The sequence below is a fragment of the Lepidochelys kempii genome, chromosome 1 (genome assembly GCF_965140285.1).
Source record: "Lepidochelys kempii isolate rLepKem1 chromosome 1, rLepKem1.hap1, whole genome shotgun sequence".
NCBI classification, from domain to species: domain Eukaryota; kingdom Metazoa; phylum Chordata; order Testudines; family Cheloniidae; genus Lepidochelys; species Lepidochelys kempii.
Window position 1 is genome coordinate 108,832,225 of NC_136380.1, and position 18,266 is coordinate 108,850,490.

Consider the following 18,266-nt stretch of genomic DNA (forward strand, 5'->3'; position numbering starts at 1 on the left):
TTCTTCTGTCTGGCTGTTCCTCTCAGACCCCATCCCACTTCCATTTTAGGAGAAGTTTCCCTAGTTCCCTAGAGAGGACTCCATGAAAAATTAATACAGCCTCAACGTTCTCCATAGAAAGCAGGGATTGTGCCACAGAGATAGCTGACATTCTCCTTCCATACATGGGGAGGGACAATCCATAAAAAGATCTTGAGGGGATGATTAGATCCCCCAAGAGGGCAGCGTATGCCCACTCTGGAGGTCAGGGAGTGACTGAGAGTGGCAGGTGCTCAGCACCCTTCAAGACTGACCCCAGAAGAATTTTTTTTGTAAAGAGTGAATAAAAACAACAGTCAGATGTTCATACCTGGAGGACCTGGGTGTCCTTGTACACCTGGTAAACCTAAAAACAAAGGTGCTTTTTATTATGGGATGAATGCTAATGAAATAGATAATGTCAACAGTAATGATCTCAGAGCATTTATTATGCAAATCATAGAATATCAGGGTTGGAAGGGACCTCAGGAGGTCATCTAGTCCAACCCCCTGCTCAGAGCAGGACCAATCCCCAATTTTTGTCCCAGATCCCTAAATGGCCCCCCCTCAAGGATTGAACTCACAACCCTAGGTTTAGCAAGCCAATACTCAAACCACTGAGCTATTCCTCCCCCCAAATATCTACCACCACCTTATAACACTGGAGAGTAAAATAATACCTAGAATCAAAACTCAGATGATTTAATCTAAAATTATTTGCAAAAATTTTGGTAAAAAATAATCGGAGATGGACATCTGTGGAAGTCTGCAAGACAGAAATTTGTCAGAAAGACCCTGGTCCTGTAAGATGCTGAGTGCCCTCAACACTCCACTGGAACTGGGAGGATCAGCCCCTGACATTTTGCTAAACACCTGACACAGCATTCTTTGTGCCCCAAACTCCTGTTAAAGTCAGTGAGAACTCAGGATGTGCAAGGAATACCATACTAGCTGGAAAGTTTCAAAAGTTTTGAAATTTCTTCCAAAAAAATGGGGAGAATGCTCAGTTTTCCCCATCTATTTTCTGACAAGCTTTATAAGTTACTTACATACCCTTTAAGACAGAAAATGTAATTACCGATTGTGACTATTTAAGGAAATTATGTGCCTGAATCTCTTTTCTGTTATCCTGCTTTCCTGCTGCTATAACTCAATGTACATTTCTATGTCGCGGTCACTGGAGTATGACCACCATAAAACTGGTGTCTCAGTGAGGAGAATCAGGCCTTTTGTTCCTTCTGTGGCCACTTTACCGAGTACCAAACTGCAGCCTTATCTAATATCTGATTTTTTCAGTTCTCTGGCAGTTTCAAAATAGTGGAAAAAAAAATTGGTTCAGATTGAACTGAACCTGAAAATTCCAAAAACTTTTGGTGAACTGAAAAAGTGTGTTTCAAGTCAAATGAAATATCTTGTTCCTCAAGAAATGTTATTTCCAGACATTGTTAAAAGCCTAGATTCATAAAATGGCAGGAGGAGGAGCCAGAGCTGCCCACCTAATAACATTTTGCTCAGTGGTTATGGCATTCACCTGGGATGGGGAGACCTGGTTTTGAATCCCCTGTTAACCTGAAAGGAGCATGGATTTCAACCCAGGTCTCCCTCTTTTCAGGTGAGTGCCCTAACCACTGGATTATGAGCTATTCTGGGCTGGATCTCTCTCGATCTTTCCGGATGAAGCTGTTCCACTTTGTATAAGATACACAAATTGGGCCAAAACAAGAGAGAGTGAGAATGTCTCTGTAGGCTGGTCATCAGTCCACCCACCTGGGAGGGGAGAGAATCTACTCTAAGTCTCTAGTGACCATTTCATTTTTATACAAATTGAAACAGATTCAACAGCAGAGTTGGAGAGAGACCCATCTCAGAGTAGACAACAGCCTGGTGGTTAGGATACCCTAATCACTGAGCTAAAAGTTATAAGGTGAGCACAATGACCACCTCTTGTGAAAGAAAAACATTTTTCTGGCCAAAAATATTCTACAAATTTGTGATAATTCACAAATAGCTTGGGTCTACTGAAACTGCAATAAACTATTTGTCTGAAAAATTTTGCCCAGCCCTAATCCTTTACATAGAGCACAGCAAAACTACAACAAAATGTGAAACATGCCATACAGCAAAGGGAATCATACCATACCCAGTCAAAATTACATAGGAAATGTACATAAGCAGGATGTAATAACTCAACCGCAAATCAGTGACAAAATCAGGGCATTTCATTATCATATAGCTCCATTACAGCATTCAAGTAATTCAATAATATTCTCATTTAAAAAGATATAAAGAGCATATATGAAGACAAAAAGGAAATAAAAATGCATACCTTTTAGACCTTGTTCACCTTTTAATCCTGGAAAACCTGGAGGACCAATGTCTCCTTTTTCACCATAAGCATCCACTGTTCCAGTACCTATTACCTGAATCACAGACCAAGATATTAGGAAATGCACATGAGCAGCAGGAATAAGCCATGGGGAGACTAAGCATCCCCAAACAGGGCAAGAAATGCTGGAAGCGGTGCACCTTCCTTTGGAGTGCCACCACTGGAAGCTCCTGAGAACTGTGGGGGCCGCTGGTGCCCGGACCGTGGCCATGCCTGCACTCTGCCCCGAGGCCCCGCTCAGCCTCTTCCCTGTGCCCCCACCTGTACAGCGCCTCTTCCCCCTGAGCCCCCCGACCGTCACTCGCTCCTCTTCACCCCCTCCCCTCTGTGGCTCACCATTAAGGCAGGAGGGGGAAGAAAGGAGTGAGTACTGAGTGGGTAGCCTTAGGGGAGGGGGTGGAGAGAAGAGGGTGGATCAGGGCCTCAGGGGAGGGAGTGGAGTGGGAGTGGGGCCTCAGGGCAGAGCAGGGGTGGAGCATGGGCGGTGCCTCAAGGGGAGGGTGCTGAGTGAGGGCAGAGCCATGGTCCGGGCAGCGGGCACTGGTGGCCTCCCACACTTCTAGGGAGCTTCCAGTGCTCAAGCCCAAATGCAAGAGTCACGCACCGCCTAAGGAAATACATAACTGAAGAGCTCAGGTATGTTGGAGATTCCTAGCCTTTCTGATCTTGGGGCTGCCAGGGGCCAGTTTGTTCTGTGGTATAACTTGGAACTACCTCGGGACTGCCGTAAATTGCATGGACTAATAGCAGCTGCTATGACACCTGAGGAATCACCAGGACGCTCTAGCTATGCCTCCTGCTGACTCTGAGCATGTCCCATACAGGAGTGTTGGTATGAGGGCTCACAAGCCTCAAACCCAGGCCCATAGAGTTCCCCAGGCAGCGCTCAGGCCACATTGCCACCCAGCAGCTCACTTGTGTAACTAGGGAAGGGTCCAGTGACAGGTGAACTCACAGAAGCCCCCCTCAAGCTCCTGATTGGGGGAGACATCCAGCCCCTCCGACTGGATGAGGAGCACTATATATTTATCTATCCTGAGCACTATATATTTATATATCGCCCCCTGGAATCTATGTAATCTCCTTGGGGGTTATAGAAATATTCAGAAATAATGCACAGTTGGTTGAAAGAAGTTATCCATTCCTTTTATCCCAAATATAGAGAAAACACTTCATAGAATTTGGGACACGTATGTGCCTGGCTAACTTCAATCTACATCTAAAAGTAGTGTGAAAAAAACCCTGTACTACACTGTACAGTCAATAAACCATGCTCTGAAGTCCTTATTTTCACCATTGTTAGTAATTATCTGTACTGCTTTATAATAATAGCATGGCAGCAGCAATATTGCCACTGATTTCAGTTGGATCGGAACCCATGCATAGCCTTTTAAAAAAAAGTCCTGAGTGCTTTGACTTCCATGCTGGTTTGGTATTTTGTGTCTGTTTCAGATAAGCAAAATTTAATTTACTTACTCTTCCTGGAAGTCCTGGAAGACCTTGTGCGCCCTTGTCTCCCTGAACAGAAAAACAATTTACATTTTTAAACTCAAGTACCACACAATGAAAACTGATCTACCAATGGCATTCCATTAGCTTTTTAGTCTTACACATGAAGACTTTATGTTCCAACAACTCACTGAACAAGATCAGTATAGAATCCACTTTACAAGTGCAAATTTGGGCCGGATTCATGTATACAGACCCCTTCTTTTGCAAAAACTCACAAAATACAAAGAAGTACGCAGCCAATTAATTGGGGCAGTATGTTCAGTATTTTTCTAAATGACGAGACATGCACTGTTTTATACTAAGTTACATTTATTATTACAGGCAGGTCTGGTAGCACTCCCTATTATTAAGATGCTGACATTTCCCATTATAAGACCTTGTTTTCCATTGCTTACAACTTTGCCAAACTGTAACTGTTTGGGATGAAATTTTTCATGGTAGGTGTCTGCTTCAGGCTGAATTTTGGGGGGAAAATTTCAACCAAAATGAGAATTATGCTAGGGAACTATACATAGTTTTGCCCATGGTAAAAAATTCTGACAACCATTTACCTGGAAAGCTCTAGTTCCCCCATACTTTGGCGCATGGACTTGAAAATTGTCAGGGGGTGGCATTTTTGTCATGGCTATACTTTTTGCTATCCCTGTTAAAATCTGCCCAAATCTGGCCATGTTATAAGACTTTGAAAAAATTAGTTCACACACGCTCAGGGGAGACTTCTTAGCCCTAGTACACACTGGGGGGGTGGGGGTGTCGATGTAAGGTATGCAACTTCAGCTATGAGAATAGGGTAGCTGAAGTCGATGTACCTAGATTGATTTACCGCAGCGTCTTCACACCAGTGAGTAGACTGCCGCTGCTCCCGTCAACTCTGCTTGCACCTCTCATGGTGCTGGAGTTCTGGAGTCGAAGGGAGAGCACTTGGGGAACGATTTATCGTGTCTAGACTAGACACAATAAATTGACCCCCAATATATCAATCGCTACCCGATATATCGATCGGTAGGTAGTGTAGACCTAGCCTTAGATTTTAGGAGCTTAAATCTCCAAAGATTCTGTCCTCATTGAGTGTGATTGAGCCTCTCACAGCTCCTTGTGCTAATCAAATGGTGCATCCCCACAAGCAAATTGAGTATGATCCTTCCAGACCAGGGGTACAAACACTAAGCTAGACTTTCTCTGTAATGGCTGTTCCCAGTTACTGTAGGCCAGGGTACAGCTGGGCACTGGATCCGAGAGCAGGGAGTCTGTCTCTCTTGTGCTCTCTGTGCCCTTCATGCTGGCTCCCAGACAACATGAAGGAGAAAGCCAGGAAGGAGAAAGTATGATTTGAATGCAGAGGAGACAAACGCCAGATTGGGAAGAGGAAAAGAGCAGATTGGGACAAAGAGTTTGGGAGAGTAGGACTGGAGTGGGAGGCAGGAGAAGAGAGAAACTGTGACTGGTTGGGCAAAGGCAGTGAGACTCAAAGCTGGAGGTGGGGTGGGGCTGGTGTGGGAAAGAGGGAGGACATTTGACCGTGTAACTAATGACTATGATATTTCATATGCACAAGGAGGCCGAAATAAGATTTCACAGGCCACCTTAATTCTGGCATTTCCTAACTTTTGAATGATTGACTTTGCAATCTTAATAATATTTTTAACATAGCTTTTTTGTGTGTGTAATATGTAACTGGTTACTGTAAGCTATGAATGCATACAATGGAATCTTAGCTATTAATTCTGTCCCAAAGAGATAACATTTAATTACTTACCTTAGGACCAGGGTCACCTGGTAGTCCTGGAACACCAAACCTACCATCCTCACCCTATGTGTATATTCGAGTGGGAGAGGAGAGAAAAAACAAATCAGACACAATAAATACAGTTGTACCTTATTAGTGATAGTGTCTCAGTTTAAATCCTCAAACTGATCACTTTTTCAACACAAAAGGCAATTTATATAAATAATTCTGAAATCTGCTGGAATCACTCTACAGTTTTCATTTTTCTTATTTTTGCATACAGTGGAATCAAACATTTAGTATAGAAGACAATTTTTTCTTTTAAAAAGCTAAAGAGTAATATTAAAAATGCAGTGAAACATACAGGTTGTCCTTTTGGTCCTCTCTCGCCATCTTTTCCAGGTTTTCCCTGTAAAGCACAAAATTCCACATTACTGAATTATGAACATCAAATTTGTATCATTTCTGTACACACTGCCTGAAATGTTAAAACTAAGAATCCAGCAATATAATGAGTTCATGAATCCTCCTTTCACAGCTAACAATGCACAATGTATGACAATGGGCAAAAAGATGACCACTGAAGATGTACATTTCCCAGCATGCTGATAATTTAGAGCAGTGGTTCTCAAACTTTTTATTTTGGCAACTCATTTCACACGGCAAGCCTCTGAATGTGACCCCCATCCCTTATAAATTAAAAATGGAGGTAATTTAATTTTAATGTAATTTTAATTTAACAGGGGCTCCGGCTATCAGTCTAGCCAGGCACAGGCTGACAGCTCTCAATCCCCAGGTAATAACCTCGCAACACCTTGAGGGATCACAACCCTCAGTTTGAGAACCGCTGATCTAGAGTCAAACACAGAACTGCTGATCTCGCCATGTTGCTCAGATGGTACTTTAGTAGACAATTAATATTGTTCTTATTTTATTATATAATCAAATTTTATCTCCTATTTTCCTTTTTTGTTTGTTTCTTTTAGGAATGACTGTGCATAGATACCATGAATGACAGGTGTTCCTGAAATAATGCTGATTAGGCAAATTAGCTGCCATATATGTTTCTTTTGCTCTTGTTTTACTTTCTGATCTCTGGGGGTGATTTTTCAAATCAGTAAAAAATAGCTAAAAGCCTTATCAACCTGTTCAAATTAAGTATGCACATTTCTTTTCTTTTAGGATTTGTACATACGGTATTTGTTTTTTACTCTAGGTTATTTTATTGCCCTCCCCCCACACCCGGTCTCTTTGTGGATGTTTTGTTCTTCTATTAAATTTAGCTAAAAATACTATTATTTTAAAAGAGGTGCGAGGCAGATTCTAAACTCACTGATGTGTGGAATGCACTTCGATGTCATTGGAAGTTCCACGATTAGAACAAGTAAGGAATGTGGAATGCCCTGAACAATGATTTTGATGTCTACACATTTTGCCAAATTAGCTATACAAGGCTATTCAGAATACTGTACCTCTATTTCTTCCATTTACTGCCAGAGAGGATTTCATATCTCATATTTTAGATGTGTTTGTTAATATGGGTCTCAAAGAAAGCATAGATTTTTTTTTGTGTGGTTTAATTCCTCTATTTGTAACACTTTGAAAGTAAATGCAAATCTGTTTTCAGCAATTTAAGGATTAGTTCTTAGTTAACTCTAGACTATCAAAGGCATCAGTGACTGATTTATAGTATTTTTTTTTTACATCAGGACTATAGCATTTTATTTGTCAATTGTGCCTTTCATTCTAGGGTTAGATAATATTTATATGTATATGTGCAATAGAGTACAAATGATTCATGAAATGGCTATAACTGGTAAACAAATCACTACAAACAATTACCACATTTTAAGGGTAATTTCTTTATAAATTGTTTATTGTCTATATATTTAAAAACACTTAGGCTATCTTAAATTGTATTAAGAAAGTAGATTGGCACAGAATATATAAAGAGACATTGAACTAATATATTCAGACTGTGTAAGGCATGAATACTGCATGCAACTCAGTCTAATTAAAAATTAGTTCCATAAAAATAAACAAAGAAACACCAAATTCACACCCAAAACAGAAAAACTGGTAGGACAAGAAATGATACACAACAGAAAATAACACATATAATCAGACTATAACCGGAATATGCAATTCTGAATCATACCACGGAGGAAGAATGAGCTGTTGGTTAACCAGCAGATAAAGGGATGTAAATACTTATTTTTCAAAATGTTTATAAGAGAGAAAGTAGCAGTAGTAATCCCAAAACTTAATGAAGATTCTTCAAATAATTCATCAAACTGTAGACAAATCATTCAATAAAACTAGAGTTTCAGATTTTAAGGATTTGTTCGATAATGTTTCTTTCAAAAATTGTCATTACTTCAGAAGTAATTGAGATCTACCCAAAGAGCAAAATATGCAATAAACATTAAAAACTTTGTTCAGGAGATAATACCAAAAGTAGCATGATGTCCCTGAACAAGCTATACCAGGATACTTTGATTTCTTTGCAAGAGTTTCTCAAACTTTTCAAGTTGGTGACCCCTTATTTGAAGTCAAATATTTTCACAGGCCCCTTAAACCTACATTAAGAGTACAAAATGCATAAATGATAAGCCCATATAATTTATCTGTGTTTGTCTTTTGAGATGTTAACAGAGAATACTTAACCTTGAAGGGTAAAGGTTTAATGGGGCATGAAGGAGCAAGATTTTCTTTGGTTTAGATTTTAGTAACATTTCCCATGCCTACAACCCTCCTTAACTACTTTTCATGATCCCCATAGGGAGCATGACCCATCAGTTGAGAAACATTCCATTTAGATTTTTATATGAAACCTACCCATGCTAATAAACTATGAAAGATATGTTATAGCTCATCCAGAAGTTATGGGCCTGACACAGGAATTTCTGAGTGAGGTTCTATAGCCTGTGTTACTTAGAAGCTCAGACTAGATGATCATAACTTTCCCTTATGGCCTTAAAATCTATGAAAAACAAGCTAAAAATGAGCAAGGTAACTTATGTTCGTCAAGTCATTTTCTCTCCATTCCTCCTCTTGTAGGAGAAAAGTTATGTGTAAATTAAACAGATTTACTGTGCATAGTGTATTTAAACTATACAGTTTAAATACACTATGCACAGTTAATTATGCAAATCTTTCATTTAAGTACAGTAAAAGCTGGGTTATCCGGCACTTTACCAACCAGAAAGCTCTATAAACCAGCATTTCTGATATCCAAGCGCGGGCTCTGTGGCTTCCATTGGCTGGGAACTGTGGCCAGTGGGAGTTGCGGGAGTGACGCCTGTGGGTGGAGGCAGTGCACAGAGCTGCCTGGCTACACCTCTGCCTAGGAGCAGCAGGGACATGTCGCCACTTGTGGGGAGATGTCCGAGGTGAACGCCGACTGGATCCAGCACCCCAAACCCCTCCTGTGCCCCAATCCCCTGCCCCGAGCCCTCTCCTGCACCCAAACTCCCTCCCAGAGCTTGTGCCCCACACCCACTTCCGCATCCCAACCCCTGGCCCTGAGCCCCCTCCCACACCCAAACTCACTCCCTCCATTGGTAAGTATAACTCTGAGGTAACTGGAATTTTTGACTAATGGGCACCTCCCTTTTCCCCCAACATGCTGGATAACAAATCATTTGGGGGGGGGTATGTTATGTTCTGTCCTGTAATGGCTTGAACCAGCTTCCATTGAAGTCAATGGAATTCAGTCAACTGTCAGTTCAATGAAAATGGGATCAGACCTTAAATACTTTGTAAAGTATTTGTGAGGCTTTTAGACATCACTGTATACTTTTGGCATATGGACCATCAGGGTAATCCACTGGCAGGCTGCGAGACATTTTGTTTACATTGACCGTCCACAGGCACGGCCCCCCACAGCTCCCAGTGGCCACAGTTGACCGTCCCAGGCCAATGGGAGCTGCAGAAAGCTGGCTCTATAGAAAACTTTGGCAAAAATCCCATATTAACAAATATATCACATGTTACATCTCACTGATAAGATATCAAATTTAATATTTATTTAATAATTTTATGTAAATAATACAATGGGCCCTATCAAATTCACGGTCCATTTTGGCCAATTTCACGGTCATGGGATTTTACAAATAATAGATTTCAGCTATTTAAATCTGGTGCTGCCTTTAGAGCTGGGCAGCTGGAGAGCGGCAGCTGCTGGCCAGGAGCCCAGCTCTGAAGGCAGAGCCACCGCCAGCAGCAGCGCAGATGTAAGGATGACCTGGTATGGTATTCCCACTCTTACTTCTATGTTGCTGCTGGTGGGGCACTGCCTTCACAGCTGGGTGCCTGGCCAATAGCCGTTGCTCTCTGGCCGCCCAGCTCTGAAGTAGGGTGGCAATACAGTGATCCCCCTAAAATAACCTTGCAACTCCCTTTTGGGCCAGGACCTTCAATTTGAGAAATGCTGATCTCCCCCACGAAATCTGTATAATATAGGGTAAAAGCACACAAAAGACCAGATTTATCGGGGGAAGACCAGATTTCATGGTCCATGACATGTTTTTCATAGCTGTGAATTTGGTAGGGCCCTAACAGTGATGCTCAGTTTTTATTGATAAAATACCGTATACTTACTCGTGAGCCAGGTTTCCCAGGTTCACCTTTTTCCCCTTTGATACTTGAGCCTGCAAATCCCTTAAGAAAACAAACCAGATTAATCATACTGTATTTTCTGTTGTACATTTTATTTTAGTTATAAGCCATTAAGACACACAAAGTCCTTTAAGGCATGGTCGCCATTGGGTCTGGTAAAATCTCTTAATACAAACAAAATGATTACATAATACTTACTCGAATCCCTTTATCACCTTTTTCACCTGGTTCACCCTAATAAAATTAAAAAACAATGAAAATCAATATATGGAAAAATTATCCATAATCCACTTCTGGAATAAATCATTTCCTCTCTGTCAGATACAGTACATTGTTTCCATGTTCCCCACTCTCTTTCAAATTACAAGGCCTAGTAGGCATGCAGGGAAAGGTAGCTTGTCAAATTTTAAACTTTTTTTTTAAAATACAAAATTAGAATCCATTCAAATCTAATGAATTATACTAATAAATTATTGCTTATGATGCCCCATTAAATAACTATAAAATTCATTAGCGTTCAGGCTCACTGGAGGTTATTCTGCTAATGAGCATAAATCTAATATAAATTAGTTGTTCAACTTTTAAATATATTTGCAATTAACCAGAAAAAATATGTTGATCAGCCTGTATATTACACTTTGGGCCTATCACCCTATCTGCCCCAACCTTCCCTCAGCAGAAAAAGCCACAGGAAGGTGAAATGTTATTCAGTACAAGATACAACATTTCTGCCACATTTTTTTATCCATAACTTCCCCTCAAGCATCCACAGACAGTCAGTAGCCTAGTGGAAGGAGAAGGCTGCACTGGCTGGGAATCCAATGTAAAAGGGATCCCAATTCTGCAGATCTCAACTGCACCTTCCAGAGTCACACTTCCTCCCAGGGATTCTGGAACAATTTGTATAGTGGGGATGCTGTGAGCCATTGAACCAAGCTGTAAATCCTGTATATAATGGAAATCACTTGAAATCAGGGGTGCTGCAGCGCCCCGTGGCCCCCACACTCCTAGTTCCAGCACCTATGCTTCCTCTTGGGCTGCATGGGCAATTCCTGTGCAGTGCTGTCGTTGGCTTCCCTACTAGAGCTGTGCAATACACACCGCAGGGAAAGGAAGTATGGAGAGGAAGATTACATGAGTGTAACTGAACTGCTCAGTTTCTGGAATGGGGTGCCTTTCTTCTCTCAGTTCACCACATACATGATATTGTATTAAAACTTACGGAAGTATGAGAGAACATTCTTTAATGTACTTGTGGCACCTTAGAGACTAACCAATTTCTTTGAGCATAAGCTTTCGTGAGCTACAGCTCACTTCATCGGATGCATACTGTGGAAAGTATAGAAGATCTTTTATACACACAAAGCATGAAAAAATGGGTGTTTACCACTACAAAAGGCTGTTGAATTGGAATTCATTTGCAAATTGGATACAATTAACTTAGGCTTGAATAGAGACTGGGAGTGGCTAAGTCATTATGCAAGGCAACCTATTTCCCCTTGTTTTTTCCTACCCCTCCCCCCTCCCAGACGTTCTTGTTAAACCCTGGATTTGTGCTGGAAATGGCCCACCTTGATTATCATACACACTGTAAGGAGAGTGATCACTTTAGATAAGCTATTGCCAGCAGGAGACTGGGGTGGAGGGAGAGAAAACCTTTTGTAGTGGTGAACACCCATTTTTTCATGCTTTGTGTGTATAAAAGATCTTCTATACTTTCCACAGTATGCATCCGATAAAGTGAGCTGTAGCTCACGAAAGCTTATGCTCAAAGAAATTGGTTAGTCTCTAAGGTGCCACAAATACTCCTTTTCTTTTTGCGAATACAGACTAATACGGCTGTTACTCTGAAACTATTCTTTAATGTATAACCTTGTTACCAAAGTCTTCTAGAGACGTGACTTATTTACACAGGTATTAGCATATTCACAGATTATCCCTATACAAATTCTTCATATACTTACAGGAAGAGCATTAAACTTTATTCAGGAAAGTTAAAACATGGACCAAGTTTGCATAATTGGCATTAGACTGCTTATAACGCTGGTTTCCCTGTCTTTCTTTAGTAAGCTTGTCCCCACAGTCTTTAAGCAAAGAAACTAGGAGTCCAATATTGTAAGGACTAAGTAATATTTTCTCACCTTCTCTCCATATATGATTACACTTCCTTTCTCTTTGTGTTGTGAGGCAGTTCCTTGTGGACCTGGAGGGCCCCCCACTCCTCGTTCACCCTATTGACACAAAATTCAGGATTATTAATTTAATTAGAAAGAATATTTATACGGAGAACATTCATAAATACAATCATTAAAATAAAATAGAACTACCACTCACTTTAAAAAAATGACAGGATGTTTGTTGGATTATTATTTTATCAAAATCAAACACCTAGTAACCCAAAGGTTTGCACATGCAGTTGCAGAAAAGCACATTACAAACAGGCTGTCAGACTAAGACCCTGCTCTGAGTCACCCTAATGTAACCTGCCTGCACCCTGCCTGCAGCGTAATTACTGCTCAGTCATACTGGCAGGTCCACCTTGTTAATCCCTACAAGGATACAAGAGGTGTCTTTATCAGGGAAAACAACCAGCTAGGGGAAAAGAGGTCATGCAGAGAAGCCCCAAGCTTAAAAGAAAATAGTAGGTTGAGGTTTCTGCTGTTTCACCATTATTAGAGCTTCCCATAAAGCTAAACCCTAGGAGAGAGTAAATTTGGATGATATACCGTGTGTATTTATTTTATTCTCAGCAAGATGGGAACTCCACCTGCTTCCACACAATAAAATCAATAGCTGTTCAAGGAATACACCTCCTAAAAGACCCTATATACTATGCACATTATTTCTGCTGTTATATTTCCTACTCAATTTTTGCAAAAGGCAAACCCAAGTAAGTCAACAAATCAATCTCACTAAATCTTCTACTTTTTTTTCTGCACATATTCTTCATGAAACTTTGCCTCAACAATTACATTACATAAAATATAGGGTGATAATCATTCATTTCCTCCATAGCAATCCAGATATACAGAATTACAATGGTTAAGACAAAATATTTACAATATAAAACAAAGCTAACCAAAAATCCCCATACCTCTCTATATCTTTTTACATTCAAGTTTCAGAAAACATACTCTGTATTAGGAGATCTAACTGAATTCAGAATTATTCCTTATATTAAATTATAAATAATGAATTTTCTACAGAAGGTAGATCAGGAACTTCTGTTTTCATAAGAACAAGGAGACATTCAATTAAATAAAAAGATGGGAACTGTTAAAGTTGAAACTGATAAATGGAAATACTTTTACGCACAATATGTAATTTGGCTGTGGAACTCACTGCCACAGGAAGTTACGGAGGCCAAGAACTAAGCATGATTCAAAAAGGGAATTGACATTTCTATGGATAACAGGAATATACAGAATTACCAAAATTAATTATAAGAACTTTGGCAGGAATTTTAAACCACATGCTTCAGGGCTTAAACCAGTCTAACTATTCAAGATCAAGATGAGGCATATGTGGGGGACACATGACCCCATATATGCCTATAGCAGGGTTCTTAAATCTTCCTCTGAAACATCTGGTGCTGGCCACTGTCAGAGACAGGATACTGAATTAGATGGACCTTGGATCTAATGACGTATGGCAATTTCTATGCCTAATGCCAGTCATGTGAAATTCCACAAACCATGTTGGTAATTAATTATACCAGCCAGTGATTTGAACCAGGTTTGAACCCAAATCTTTTAAAATGAAAAAGTTACTGTATTGGCTTACTCTACAGAGTGACTCCAATACCAAACTTTAAAATAAATATAGCTTCAAAAATATATCTAGCAGTTGTATTCTAAAGCATTTCAAACAGAGGGGCTTACCTTATCACCTTTTGGTCCTTGAAAACTCAAGCCCATATGACCCTGATGATAAAAATTATACATGTGTTACTGAATTAGCCAACTTTCCTTTTATAAATATATATATGTAAGGATTTTATAAATGTGGTAGATTTGGCCCCAAATCTAACCTTCTGTTTATTCAAATATGGAAAGTCCTCGAGGCCCATATATTCTTATCCTGAATTAAAAGTTAATTAGCCATAAGCCTGAATGATTATTATTTTTTTTTATTCATTTCTGGTCATGCCTAGAATGTGCTCGACATCTTCAAAACATAAAAAGGCATAGGTCCAGCCATGAGGAGATCACATTATTTTTGTGAAAAACAAACAGAGATGGAGGATGAGGATCAGGAAGACATACAATTAAGGGGGCCATAAGATTATAACATAGTTTTAATGACAACTAAAATATAGCTATATGTGTGTATACACATATTTAAATGGACAAATCTTTCACTCTTTCTGACAAAAACTCTCTTTTTCCCACATACTTCTCTTTCAAGACAGATATATAGAAGCAGAGACCATCCCAAATGATCTTATAAACAGTCATTATATTTATCCTATTTTTTCCCTATCTTTAGCTCAACCATGTGTTCACTTTGACAAGTTGGGCAATGGTAGGACTGCAGAAGGCATGGGAGATGTGGCCTCCAAATAAATATTTGGCTATGATCAATGGGACCACTGTACATCCCACACGATCTCTGCCCTAATGTTGGCTTTCCCTTTGCCTGTGCACTCAGTGCAGTCCCAGAAGCCCTGTGAATACCTGAAACAGTCCTATTTAGGACATGATAGTCCCAAGTTCTTTGCACTCAGTAGCTGGGGCTGAAAAAATATGCAACTGTTGGTTTTTGTGTGTGTGCACTTCCTGCCTCTAGATGCCAGAGATCACTGCAGCTACTACAGCTGGGTGGCCAGAAGCTGTCTTTCCTCTGGTCCTGACTCCTGCAGAGAGTCAGCCCCCAACAGCAGTTTCAACTTAGTTCTGCCTTCGGAGAGGTGGCACCAGATGGAGACAACAAATGGGGAGAGGAGTAAGCCCCATGAGAGAGATGGAGGAACATGGAATCCCAAAATGTTGGACAAAGCAAGACACATTAAAGGTAGCAGAGAGCGAATGTGCAGGGGGACACCCCAGATCGGGGTTGGAAGATGGAAGGAAGTTTGGAAGGAGAGAAGAATAGTCCCCAGTTGAATGCCAGAGGAGGTAGCAGGCCACTACACTCCCCCACCATATACTACTCAATGCCACCCTGCCACCATCATCAAGAGAATGGGGGGAATCCAGAGCCTGTTGAGGGCAGGAGTGGCTATGGGCTGGTGAGGGATCAGCCAGAGGTTTTGTTTAGAATGTTCATGCACACTACTGGGGTGGGAGCTGGAGATCTCCTTTCAGCTGACTTATACCAACATAGACTCTGATTCTTCCAGATGCAACATCAAAATGCAATATATGGAATAAAGGCAGATGGCAAATCATGACTAATGTCCATTACGCCAAGATGTACTATTTTTATTTTTATATTTACCTTGCTGTCTACCCCTCCTCTGCACACTCCCTATCATTTTCTGTCATAATGCATATTGCAAGGTCTTTAGGGAAAGCATTGTCTTTTTAATAAGTGTGCATATAGGGCATAGCACAATGAGGTCCTGATCCTCCCGATCACTCACTCCTGTCCCCCATCCCCCATGAATGAAATTCTCATGAACATTTTAGTGGCATTTCAATGACAAATTTTGACTGACAAATTTTGAAATTTTCAACCAGTTCTGAATAAATAATAAAAATAGTAGAATATAACACTTAGTGGTGTTTTGGTCTGGTAGGAGAGCATATCTTAAAGAATACCTACAAAACCATACCTTTTTTGAGGCTCTGTTAATTAAGATACAATATTTTATATAAAGACACAAACATGCACAGAACATTTGAAGACTAGCACGTCGAAAAAATAGCTCAGTACTGCCTATGAAAATCCTCACCTTCTCACCCGGAAGTCCCGGTGGGCCTGGGGGACCCTATAAGACATGACATTTTATTAGACCGCTTGCTATACATTACATGTAATGTTTTCTGCTTACCCCAGACATTAAAAATGCACCGTTCTACTGGTGTCTTCATTTTAATGGAGAAAGATCAATATCATGTTTTTAGTACTTTCTAACTTCCAGAATTTGTCTAAGCTCTTACATTAGGGGTGTGATACTGCAGTTAAGAAGTGCTGGAGCTGGTCACTACCTGGACAAGAGACACTCATAGCAAACAGCAGGTGCTGCAGGGAGTGGTGCTGGTGATTCAATAGATAGCACTCTTCCCTTTGATTTATGCTTGAACCAGTTCCCCAACCTTAGCACATCTGTACTGCTGAAGGTGCCATTTTTCAGATGAGATGTAAATCTTATGTCCTGCTGACCACTTGTGCTGAATAATAATCCTTAATTTGCGTAATTTAGATAAGTCTTTGTTAACTCAGTAAATGTAACCACTAACTCAAGCATGTTTACACTGAGTCATACCTTGCTCCCTTTTTATACAGCAGTTTTGCAGTGTAGATTCCACAGCCATGGATTCATAACACAGATTGCCCTGAATGTAGCTCACTATGAGGGGAAACAAATACTGCTGATTTTTAAAAATAGGATTAACTGGTCCCTGCTTGCTGGTATCTGTGGTTTTCTAAGGCCATAAAGGCAGAGAATGTATTCTGACATCTACTACACCTGTCAACGTATCAAGTAGTTCAGGTGCCTTGAACATTTGGAATTTAACACAACAGGAGACCTTCTACTTGGGAAGAGATTGCCTTTCCTTTGTTCCTAATAGTACCTCTAGGACAATTTCAGCAGCTATTTTGATTTAGATTAGGCTGTGAGACCAGCAACACATTTTCCATGGATTCAAGAGGGGAAAATGTAAAAATCTATTACAAAACTGTAGAAAGAGGGGCCAGATTCTAACAGCCACTGAAGTAAATTAGAGTTATTTGCATCTTGCAGAAGCAGTCCCCTGGAGTCCAAGGTCACACAGAAGATGTGTGGTATAGTAGGGACTGAATCTGAGTTGCCCAAGTGGTAGGTTAGTGCCCTAACTACCATACCATTCATCCCCAATATGCCAATCATTTAGAGCTTTTTCATAAAGCAGCAGTACATAAATCATCATAAAATGACACTTACTGGAACTCCTGTAATCCCTGGTGGCCCGATGGGGCCTTGGAGCCCTGGCAATCCTGGTGTACCCTGAAAATAAGAAGGAGCCATTAAAAAGAGATACCTATTGAGAAATTTAATGATGCTTATATATATTATCTGGCTATACTGAAAGGACAGGGGACACCTGATATGGTTTTAATCAGGCCACAACTTTATTATTGGATGTCTGGGATCACCTGGCAGATACAAGTGTACAGTGCAGGTAACCCCATGTTCATTATCTACCTGGGGGGCTTCTGCCAGGCCCCCCTTTTCCATCCAGGTTCCCAAACTAACTCATTTCTGGGACCATGCCATCCCCCCACTTGAACGAGGGTTAAGGTGGGTTAGATGAAAGGGGTTGGCTCCCTGATATACCAGTCATAGAAGTCCTGAACCCCAACCTCTCCCCGTTCCACGCCTTTAACCAACACCTAGTTTTTAAGTCCTTTACCAAGGCATATTATCTAGTCACTGTATCCCTTCCCTATGGAGTACCTTCCCTGGACATCCACCCCACACTTACACAATGAGTTGCGACACATAGCTTAATTCCCTTCACACCTCACCTCAACAAAGCCCTCCCTGAACCCACTGTGGGGAAGGCAAAAAAAAAATGCCACTCCACCTAGGCCAATCTGGTGGTGAGGGAAAAATTCCTCCCAGCCTCCCTGAAAAGAAGTGGCTTGTGCGATGCCCACAGCAGGGCCTGACCAAATCTGGCATTTTACCACCTCCAGGGGAGGAAGAGTGGGTGCTGCTTCACCCACTCCTGGGAAAAGGGGTTCTACTGCCAGGACTTGCCCCTTTTAAACTCCTCAGCCATTCTGGTGCCAGGGCACCATGCTGATCTATTCCCCTTTTGCAGCAACTTCAGAGTCTTTCTCTTCCTCCTCTTC

At 40.9% G+C, this 18,266-nt stretch overlaps 1 protein-coding gene across 2 annotated transcripts in view; it reads right to left on the reverse strand.

The window, feature by feature from the left end:
• The window catches only part of COL4A1 (collagen type IV alpha 1 chain), a 209,576-nt gene that overhangs the window by 76,853 nt on the left and 114,457 nt on the right, over window positions 1-18,266 (reverse strand). For both annotated transcript variants that reach the window (XM_073349693.2, XM_073349702.2), the window contains 11 exons: window positions 17,353-17,415; window positions 16,159-16,194; window positions 14,144-14,185; window positions 12,404-12,493; window positions 10,461-10,496; window positions 10,245-10,304; window positions 6,007-6,051; window positions 5,673-5,726; window positions 3,881-3,922; window positions 2,345-2,438; window positions 350-385 (listed from right to left, as the gene is read on the reverse strand). In XM_073349693.2, the coding sequence (XP_073205794.1) occupies window positions 350-385; window positions 2,345-2,438; window positions 3,881-3,922; window positions 5,673-5,726; window positions 6,007-6,051; window positions 10,245-10,304; window positions 10,461-10,496; window positions 12,404-12,493; window positions 14,144-14,185; window positions 16,159-16,194; window positions 17,353-17,415 (598 nt within the window). The remainder of the gene's footprint in view (window positions 1-349; window positions 386-2,344; window positions 2,439-3,880; window positions 3,923-5,672; window positions 5,727-6,006; window positions 6,052-10,244; window positions 10,305-10,460; window positions 10,497-12,403; window positions 12,494-14,143; window positions 14,186-16,158; window positions 16,195-17,352; window positions 17,416-18,266) is intronic.